Below are 11,296 nucleotides of genomic sequence, written 5' to 3'. Positions count from 1 at the left end.
AATTCTCCTTTGAATAATTGCTGTTGCATAGACCAAGACATATTTTAAAATAATTCATTTTAAACAAATTACAAAAGAAACCAAAAAGAAAAAACATGAATTTTATACCCATTAAAGCTCCTTTGAGGATTTTCTCATGGGTTATGAAACTGACTGAAAGTAACTGTGATGCCTCTTTATGAGCTACCAAAGCAAACGATACCATCAGTGACACGGCTGACTGTTTCTGTAATGTCATTTTTAACGCCTGAACACGCTGCTACGGGATAGGCGTCTGATGAGACGATTTTCAGCACATGGAAAGGACCAACATTTTCTTAATTTCTCCTTTTTCACAGCAAAGATTTGCAGTAGGCTTAGTGACATGTTTGAGCAGGATGAGATTTCTTTTGTCAGGAAAAAAAAAACATACTAATGTACTAAGACAAGATCAGTAAAAAGGTCAAACATACGGCTCCAAAATCGACACAAACCGACAAATCCCCAAAAAAGCTTTTAATTAAGGACCACGCTTACATATCTTTGAACTTTTTCTTACATCTTAAGTGACCAATGAAGTAGGCTATAATGGATTATTAATGTAAGTAATAACATGGAGAAATATAGCCTAAAATTCATTGAAATTCAAAAAACTTTATTTGTCCCCGGGGGGCAATTCAAAGACACAAAGTGCAGTAAATTAACAACAGTGCAAGTAAACGACACATTTTAACCTAAATATAAAGTGTCAATTTAAATACAACTTAAAGCTTAGACTTAACTTAAAAATACAAAATATAAAAGAGTAGATATAAGTGGGCAGTGATCGGACTATCAGATGTAAACAGATGTAAACAGAACTATGTGCAGTAAACGAGAAATAAATATATATATACAGAGATATGTGCAAGTAGGCAAATACTAAATGATAAGTTAATAAGGTGCATGGTGAATAATGGAACAACAGAACTAATATATACAATATAACTGTAAAGGTAAAGATTAGATAAATAAAGTGACCGTAGTGCAATGATGGATAAGAAACATCAGGAATAAAGTAACCAGAACTGTATGAATACTGAAATAAAAAGGATAGAATAAAGTGATGAAGTGCACGAGACCAGATAAAGCAGTGCAGTTAAGGTGCATGGCAAATGGAAGGAAGTAAAACACAGTTCACAGCTGAGAGTCTGCATTGGGTGAGAGGTGTACATACATTCTAGATTGAAGATAATAATAAAAAAAGTTTTACAATAAATGTAGCCTATATATATGAATAATGGCATTTTAAAAAAATAATGGAGGTGGATAGTAATAAGGAGAAACTTATTTCCTTGCTGGGCTGCATTTTACTTTATTAAGTGGTCCAACAAAAGCGCAATTATTTTGAAAAACCCCTCCTAGTACAGGATGTGTCTCGTGAACTTTCCCCAGCCGGGCACGCGCAGAGCAGTGAAGGCTATGGTTGGTTGTTGAGGGCGCACACACAAGGACCTTCAGTTATCTCTCTCTCAGCCCGTGTCCGACCTGCTGCTGCTGCTGTGTACTGTGCTATGAAAACATGTCTGTGAACGAGGTGCACGTGTTCCGGCCCTTCAAGCTCATCGCGCTGCTCTGCGTCTTCCTCGCGCTCTGTCTGGACCTGGTGGCTCTGCTGAGTCCAGCCTGGGTCACGGCCGACCACTTCTCCCTGTCCCTGTGGGAGTCCTGCTCCCAGTCCGAGGCACGGCACCCGGCAGAGGAGGAGGAGGAGGAGGCTGTGTGGAGCTGCTTCTCCACCCTCACATCTGGTACGGATCAAATGTTTGTTTTTTTGCACCTTTTGGCTCGTTTCAATGCTTTTCTTCGTTGGTTTTTAACTTTCTCTATTCACCTTCTCTACTGGTGATACTGGGAATACGACGCAGGGTTTATAAAGTTTAGTATGCTACTTTTAAAAAGGAAAAAAAAACTCGTTATAATACAAGATAAGCAAAGTTAACTCAGAATGAGTTTTAGTGCTACAGACCATCATCCTTCTTTATTATCTTTATTCTTTTATGTATTTATATATATTTTTAAATAGAGTGTTGTTACATTGACAGGCAATCAAAGTTGATATTTCAAATAGAATATGTGACATTTATAGACTACAGAGGAAAGGGGTTAATAGGCTATATTACCAAAAGGTTTAATGTTGGATGTTTTTTGTGTGAATGATGTTGAATGTTGTCTTTTTTTTTATGGCTGCAGCATGATTAAAGAGCCCCAGACACATTTCTAACCTTGTGGGACAAATAAAGTTAGTCTTTAATCTTGTAATAAACAACTTTAAAGAGAAGGCTCTGGGTAGATGGCCTTAAAATAACCCCAAAAACAACCAAAGAGAAAGCCTTAAAAGCAAAGGTGGAGCAAAAGTTAAAGAAAGAAAACAGCAAATATCTGCAGCGGTTTGGCCGACGATGTGTTTGCAACCACTTGCAGTGATTTATGTGTTTAGTGACACATGTTGCCATCGTCTCCGAGCCAGAGTTTGTTTTAGTTGGCTTGTTGTTGCTCTCTGCTGCAGCTGAGGCATTCAGGGCTTCTTGGTGCTGCCGTTACATTTCCTGTGTTCATACCAGAGCTGTGACGTGGAGTCCCTGTGACTAAACACGGTGCGATGATGATGCTCACAGGAATGACTTTATTTTCAGCTTCCTCTCATGCGAATGTTGAATCACTTATCACACACTAACTTTCAGGTGCGAAAGGAAATTCTCAGCTTCCGTGTGATAAGAGATAAGAGATGAGCACATGCTGAACAAAAGAGCTCCGATCCCTTTGGCACACAAAGGGTTAATCCACTTCAACCACCACAGTGGGTTTGAAGAGACACATTAAGCATCCTCCTCAGCAGGCCTGGACCCACCAGGTTGTCTTTTGTTATGGCAGAGAAACCACATGACGGGAGTGTGTGCTTCTCCAAAGCCCTTTAAACCCGCCGGGGAAGGAGCTCTGCATTAATATAGCAGATTAAAGATCCCTTTGCCTCAGGAGGTCTGCTTATTGCCACAATTGAACAATCAGTATCTGACTGTTAAAATCTCAATAAAAACATGTTAAGAGGCTATTAGCAAACAGTATAAAATTAAATTTACATTTTGTAATTTGGGACTAATTGGCGGCATAAATACTTTAATTTGGCGGTGAGTTCTTGGCGCCACCATCACAGACACACCGACCTAAACGGAGGGCACCCCAGCCGTGGTGTAACTGGGTTCTCTTGTGATGTTGAGGAATGTGTCGGCTGAATAGGAGGCGTGTTTGTTGCTTTGAGTGTCTGCGGAGCTCATTAAAGCACCAGGGGAGGGGCGTGGTGAGGTTAAAGGGGCAGTTCACCCAAAGGCAAAGCAGATTTATTATGCACGGATACTCGTTTCCCCCGACCCCAGATTCTCCCATCTCAGTCCGTCTCTCTGAGTGATATGATCTTGCCAAGATGGTTTTCATCGCAGGAAAATGCGTGCAATATCGCAGACGAGTAAAAGAGAAATAATAAAAACTTGTTTGATGTGTTTAATATTCTTTGAGGAGACTCTTTTTCTCAAAATTCTAACCACATGATGGACCAAAGACGTTTGAAATCAAATATTTCCTGATGGCTGAATGAAATTGGGTTCAGATGTGTATTTGGGAAAAAAAAAAATTCATTTTTATCACCCTGGGGACAAATAAGAAGAAGCTCAGAGGGAGAGAGAGAGAGGGAGAGGGAGAGACCCAGAGAAGAGTGATAGCTGAGCTTGTTAGCTTCATCAAATGCAAATTCTCCTTTTGAGGTGAATCTTTAGAGTTAAGGTTTTCTCCTGACACAGATGAGTGGGACATCAAAGAGTGAAAACACAACGCAGACAGGAGAAAGAAACATCTATTTCAGACTACCTGTCTGGTTTTACGCTCTGAATAAATACTCTACTGAACAGAGAGTTCAGAGAAGCTTTAAACACCTTGTGTTGTTCAGCTCTTTCCAGGGAAGAATCCTCTGACGCAGAGGACGTGATGGTTTATACTTTTCCACCACCAGCGACGTGAGTTTGTTTGGAATAAAAGAATAAATGTTCTGTAAAGAAGCCACCGTGTCTGAACGGGCATGGAAAACCCTGACAGCCGCAGGCACTGAGGCAGAACCTCCAGCTATGTCAACCAAACGCACTGACAGAGACGTTTAATCTGCTGTGAAAAAAAAACAACACAAACATATTTTAACAAAATAAACTCACAAATACACTTCTCATGTCATTAAAAAGGAGAGAATAAATAAACCTTAATGCAGATTTATGACAATTTGACAGTGTTCTACAAATTACTAATACAATTTAAGAAAAGATAAACAAGTTTCAAAGACATTATTTATGTTTGTTAGTAGGGCTGGGAATCTGCGGGTGTCTCACGGTTCGATTTCGATTCTTGGGGTCACAATTTCGATACAGAATCGATTTTTCGATTCAAAACAATTCTCGATTCATGAATTCAAAGTCTATTTTTGATTTAGTACATACTTCAGGATCTACTCCAGTCATCTGTGAGACTGGCTGAATTTCTTGTTGCTCTATCTGGAATTTTTACCGAGTTACTGTGACTGATTAGACAAAAAAATAAAATAAATCAATTTTCAGAAGTTCTGAGTCAATTTTAAATCTTACAAGAGAAAAATCTTGATTTTTACATGAATCTATTTTTTTCCCACCTCTATGTGTTAGTGTGACGGTTGGTCCACTGCATTGTCGCCTCACAGTGTGAAAGTCCCCGGTTCATGTCCCGGATCTCCAGCTCCCTCCCCCAGTCCAAAAACAAGACCGTTAGGTTAATTGTCTTAATCGTCAGCTCTGTGGTCGACTGCCAACCTGTCCAGGGTGTAGTCCGCCTCTTGACTTGTGATAGCTGGGATTGGCTTCAGTGGGGATAAGCTTAATGGATAATGGAAGATGGACTGATGGACTGATGGATGTTGGCGTCAGTGAATGGAAATGAATAAATGCATTGTGCAGCAAATGGATGTTAATGTAACTTTATGATCAAATCATCAATGTCTGCTGCGACCATCAGTTTTTATGTCTATTTTACAGTGTTGTTGTTGTATCGTGTGTGTTATTGCCTAAAAGCCTCACCAGGGACGAGGGCTACAAATTAGCCACGGCTAGAAGTCCCATATACAGTATATTGCATCGATTGCACTTTAATTAGACGTAAAATGCCAACATGTGTTGTCACATGTCGGACAAATAAACTCAACATGAATAAATAATAAATAACATACTGGACATTAGAGCTGTTCTGATATTGATATCAGTGTTGGTATACTTTGCCTCCAGTACAGGCCGCAAATGCAGTATCAGGTATTGCACTGATCCAGTACCATGACAAATGAGTCCTCCAACAATCTAAACAAAAGGAAAATGATCAGTTTACTGTTACAAACATCAACAGAGGAGTGTTAGTGGAGACTTTAATGTTGGCCAGAGTTATTTAAATGTACGCAATCAGTGTTTAAACATCCATATTATTTATAGTGTTTAATCACACCAGGATCAGGAGGGGTACTCTGTATTGACTGATACTCAAGTCTAGGTATCAGGTAATGGAATATCTCCACCTGAAATGAGAAAACATTGACAACATCGTAAAGGACACAGCCGCTGTTTAGCCTTCATTAGAAATGATCAGCTGTTAGCCGTTTTTAACGTAAACACTCTAACCGTGCGCCTAATGTAATAACTTAATAATTTAAATTCTGATTACTGTGAACACTGAGTCACTGATCATGTTCTTGTTATCCCTGATGGAGCCTGTCCTCTCGTGCGGGCCGTCCCTTCTGCTTCACTCTCCTCACTCTGTGGGATTAGCTCTTGTTTTGTGTTTGTCAACACAGCGGTTCAATTCAATAGTGGCGTCCTGTGAATCGTGCTTTTGTTGGGCCGTTGCTCCTCTCTAACCTGCGTGCGTGTCGTCCTGCAGACTGGCAGATTGCCACCCTGGTGCTGCTGGTGTCCGGAGCTGTGTCCACGCTGGTGGCCTTTTTAGTGGCCCTGATTTCCCTCTGCAGGGGGACGCACAGACAGCATTACCGCACCGTGGCTGTGTTCCTCTTCACTGCAGGTACGTGACTCTACTTCTCTTGATTTCTTGTCCACCGGCTCTTAAAGAATCTGCCAATCTTATTTTCCAACACATCATACTCCTGCACATTTAGGAACACAGAGAGAGAGTATATATACGTTTACAGAAACCACAACAATTTCCATACAGACATATTTTTTTTTTATTTGTTCCAGTGCTCATATTAAATAGAAGGGTGCAGAAGAAAAGTAGCAGCTGAATGAGGCCCGCTGGTTGAGCTCATTCTTTCTGTGGTGAGGAGTTTGAGGAACTGCCGGCTCAGGAGCCAAGAAAAAGCAGCCGCAGAATTTGCAGACTTACCAACAAAGTGAAGTCAGCGAGGGAAAATAAGCAACCACAGACTCCTCAGCCAGCAGCACTGCCTCATACTTGGACTGCACTTCTCATGCATGTTCTGTGAGAGGGACCTTTTGGGTGAAAACCCCAGATTTCAACACAAGTGAGGGAGGATCTAGCAAAAAACAAACTATGAAATGCAAAGGTTTAGCAGTCACGGCACATTTACTGCACAGGCGTTGTAATAACTTAGTCATCGCTCATGCTTATTTATTTTAAAAACAGTGATGTAACAGTAACCACTTATCGCTACTTAACTAGTACCCAGCTCCAATTTTTTCCAAAATAAAGGTGCATTACATACAGCAATAGTTTAACACTAGAGGAAACAATTCTTAGATTTGAATTCTTTCAGCCCCTTTCACACATGGACTACACTCCTGAACATTTCCCTTCATTTTGTCCAGGGCTGCCTGTGTGAATAAAAATGTCGTTTTTTTTTTTCTTTATCTGGAGTTATTCCTGCTAGCCTCCAAGTAAAACCGTCAACAAGAAGTCAGGGTGACCCGATGTGTGAACACAGTAGGTGAAAGTCTAGAAAATTCACTGCAGTAAGTGGGCGTGGCGAGGACGTCATTCACAAACGTGTTCTGCTGCTTTAGGCCCTCCTTACACGATTTCATCCAAAAACTGTAACCGCTTTTGGCTGTCTGTTTACATGACAAGAGCGTTTTTGGGTGCCTTTTAAAATAGAAAGTTTTAAAAACGGGTTGCAGAGTCCAAACTTTGGAAAACTGGAACACCGCGTCCGTCGCCCTGTAAACTGGAAAAACACTGTTTCTCTGAAGACACCTTACGAACATGTGCATTAAGGTTCCAGTCAATAACTATGGACGTGTAGCTTGAGTAAGTGAGCGAGAGTGAAGCCGCTGTATGACTTATATTCTACTGTTGAACTGAGACTCAACCGATGAAGGGCGCACCTCTGGGATGGTGTGGACCAGGAAATGAAGGCGTTTATACGTCTACAACGTAAAGGCTGCACAGAAAAGGAAGTCCTGCCACGGAAGTAATTTATGATAACTGCTGGCTTCACCGGAATTACGGAGATATTCACATCTGTTCCCAGAGGCAGAATCTATCAGACTGATGATTGCTGATGGGTTCTGAGACTGGACACAGAAACCACCAGCTGTGAGGTGCATGTGTGAAAGACAAGTTCCTGAAAGTATGAGGGCCTGACTTTCCTGAAATAACCTTAAAAATGTCAAGAGTGCATTTTGTTTAAAATTCTGTGGACGAGTGGATCAAATCCACATTCGTGTCTGTCTATCTAAATATACAGCCTACCTGGAAACCTTTTAGCCTAAGCTTGAAGAATGGAAACCGAGGGAAAATTCTGCTTCCTGGCAGAGTCAAATATTTCCCAGAGTGTGCAATTGTTTCATTGACATTTGAAATTCCCTTCAGTATGTTTACAGTTTGAAAACATAGGTGTGTGGAAAGACTTTGTGACGTCTAATGAACACTAATATGTGTCTCTAGTCCGTCTACAAACCCCCCAATTATGAGAAAAGTCCATCCTCTCCGTCTTTTGCCTGCTCCACTTTTCAGAAAATGTGTGCTCAAACAGGCCGTTTGGAGACTTTCCCTTCATGACATCACAAAGGGCAGTAACCCCTCCCCCAGGTGGGTGACACTCTCACAACTAGGTGTTTGTTCTGCCCTCTGAGTCTGCCTTTTTACCGTAAATGATAAGGGCATTGTGCAAGAAAACCCAAGCTACCCAAGCCCTTCCAGAGAGGGGGCGTGGTCGAACATTTAAAGGTACAGACACAGAAACAGCCTGTTCTGAGCAGGGCTGAAATAGAGGGGTTTAGGCATGATCAAATACAGGATCAGAGTGGATTTTTAGCAAAACTAAACTTCACAGACATGTTTTGGGGCGCTCTCAGACTTATTTAATCTTGTTGAAAAGGAGTATAATATGTGACCTTTAAAATCGACTTAAAATCCCAACCTCTTCACTGATACTATAAATGTCCAAGAGCCTAAATGAATGCACAAACAATGGATAACAACAGAGATCAAATACAGATAAAATGTTAGTCTTTCTTTAAATATAATGGATTTTTGTTCAGTTTCTGAAAACATCTGTCACAAAGGACCAGTGTGCTCAGTCGTCTTATTGGTCGTGGTTTAGCCTGTTAGCTATTTGGTAGAAAGCGTGGGAATGCAGTGTTATCCTTTCCTGTGTGTAATTGCTTTAAGAGCCCTGCGAGCATAAGGCGTCCTCACAGGCACACAGTCCTCTGCAGAGCAGCAGCACAGGGCCTGGACTGTTAAATGCCCATCGGCAGGACTGTGGCTGCATGGTATTTATTTTCTGTCCGGAAATATGACCTCAGCGGGCTGCGAGCTCGGTCTGGGCTCCATCAACACGGCCACATTCTTGGGCTGCCGTCGATCCTCCTGCACGCCCACTGCTCCGTCCTGAAGGAAGGAAAGGCGGAGTGGAAGTTACACACACACACAAACACAGTCCCTTCCCCAAGAGTCACCAAGCATGCACTGAAAGGAAATAAAGTAGCTGGTGTGAGAGTCGACCACAGTGAGCCTTTGATCGCACACATGCACGAGAAAGCAGAGTGACGCCAACACGTTTACCAGCGCTACTTCGTGGTCCTGAATGACTCAAAAAGGGAAATATGAGTCACAAAGATGTCAAGGTCAGAAGAATAATGAGGATTGTTTGAAAATGTTCCAGATTTTTAAAGAAACAAAGAACCTCCAGAAGCTTTACTTTGCGGTGTCGAAATGTGCACTTCACGTCACTTCAATGCCAGGGGGGAAAAAAACGGGCGGCTTGAAAGGAGTTTCACTTTCCAGTCAACAAGAAACCCACAGTGAGGTGACACACAAAGATGGGTTTGTGTTTTAATGGAGTACTCACACCGGATGAGAATAAGAAATAAAGTTTGGTACAAAGAAGTCACGCTTAAAGGAAATAGTAAGAGGCTGAATGGAAGAGGATGGAAATGTCATAAGGCTATTAAACATATTGCTGCTTTTGTCCACTGGTTCCAAAAGCTGGGGGGGGAGGGGGGGCACAGACTAAGTGATCAACAGCCTTGTTACGTACACAGCAAAAACTCTAGATTAGTGATACATTTAACTGTTTCACTAAAGCAGGGGGTGAACTACTGACACACGCACAAGAGTTACCGCTCATAAATCAACACAAACCTGAAGTTATCACAGGAGCTTGAAGTAAGCTGTAGATTATTTTCCTGACCAATTGTTCATTTTTTTAAAATGTCAGAAAGAAGTGAAGTATTGCCAACCACAAGTTCCTAAAGCACAAGATGGCCGCTTCACATTGCTCGTCTTTTTTCCAAAACGAGGTCCCACGTGTATATTTAAATCATGCTCAGCTGAGACAAAGCTATAAATCAGATTTCAGAATTTACTTTATTAATCCCAGAGGGAAAATCAACAAAGCATATATTTAAAAGTAAAACGCTGGAACTGAGAGATGTTTGGAAAGTTTTCCTGAATAAGTAACTCAAAAATAGATTTTTTTTTTTCCTGCACATTGAGTTGTCAGTTAAAAACAGAGTTGAAACTCATTTTTAAATTCTGTTTTTGTGTTTTTTTTCCTCAGTGGTCCTGCAGGCCTGCGCTCTGGTCCTCTACCCGATCAAGTTCATCGACGGGACTGTTCTTCAGACGTATCACGAGTTTAATTGGGGCTACGGGCTCGGCTGGGGAGCCACCATCTTCATGTTGGGCGCCGGGATCCTCTTCTGCCTGAGGACGGACATTTACGAGGACGCAATGTACTGACTTTTCTAACCCCAGATACATACACAAACACACACAGACAAATCCCCTTACAGGAGGTGCGCTGCTTTTCTTCTCTTTGCACACAGCAGATGTGTATCCAAGCACAGACTGTGTCTCTCTCTCTCTCTCTTTCTCTTTTGCTCTCTCTGTTATTTTTAGTGAGGTTGTAAAGGCCTAATTTAGGCCAGGGCCCACAAGCACCCCTCCTCCTGTGCAGCCAGCAGGCCCCTCAGCCCTGCCGGTATCAGGGATGAGGCGTCAAACAGCTAAAGCACAGAGAGCTTTCTGGACTGGCACGAGCCGCAGATGCTGGACGCTTCCACTGCATGTTGATGTGGATCTCTATTGTTAGAGAAAACGGGACGTGAATGAGCGGTGACATGAACATTTAAAGGGATCGACTTCTCTCCACATTTCCTTTTCATTCTTTTTGTACCAGCTGAAGCGAGTTGTTAATGTATTTATGACATCTTTTTTTTTTTTTTCCATCTTTTTGAATATTTAAAAAGTTGAGGTTTCCTCTGTGTGTGTTCTAGCTGAAACATATCTAGTCATGCGAAGCCTTTTAATAGTAGAAGTGTCGGTTACACAGCTTCTATATATGCTAGAGCTATGAAGTGTTTTTTTTAGCTTGTTATGAAACTCATGCAGGCTTCTTTCAAAAGAAAAAATGTAAATGTGTATAAAGTATTTCTACATGAAGGAAAATAAATCATTGTAGTTTTGGGAGTATTGGGAGTGTGTCTTATTGTTGCATCAAGGTGTGTTAAGTACTTTGAAGTGCTTCATATACTCACTTTTTTTTAGAAAGCCACTGAACGATATCTAAAGACACATCACCAGGTTGCCAGGATGCAGCTTGTTAACGGGTGAATACAGACTCACTGTTGGAGCTTAAAGGAAGAATGTGTGACATTTCACACATAAATACAGCAGAAATCAAGTCAATCCTGTAAATGCACTCTGAGTCATGACTGCCTACGTGGGAAACGTGAGTCCTGCCGGCTGTATTGTTGTTGTAGCCCTGTTTACATTTTCTGGACGGCCTTGTGTATAAAAC

General features: G+C 41.5%; 1 protein-coding gene across 1 annotated transcript; it reads left to right on the top strand.

Moving 5' to 3' along the window:
- The first annotated feature begins 1,427 nt into the window (after positions 1 to 1,427).
- Positions 1,428 to 10,965, top strand: LOC132987806 (transmembrane protein 47-like). The gene is made up of 3 exons (XM_061054733.1): positions 1,428 to 1,769; positions 5,953 to 6,093; positions 10,055 to 10,965. The coding sequence occupies exons 1-3, from the start codon at positions 1,541 to 1,543 to the stop codon at positions 10,234 to 10,236; spliced, it is 552 nt and encodes a 183-aa protein (XP_060910716.1). The 5' UTR covers positions 1,428 to 1,540; the 3' UTR covers positions 10,237 to 10,965.
- The last annotated feature ends 331 nt before the right edge of the window (positions 10,966 to 11,296 follow it).

Source organism: Labrus mixtus, chromosome 14, assembly GCF_963584025.1.
Source record: "Labrus mixtus chromosome 14, fLabMix1.1, whole genome shotgun sequence".
Lineage (NCBI taxonomy): Eukaryota > Metazoa > Chordata > Actinopteri > Labriformes > Labridae > Labrus > Labrus mixtus.
Note: the sequence above shows the minus strand (reverse complement) of the source record. Positions and strands in the feature narration are given on the sequence as shown.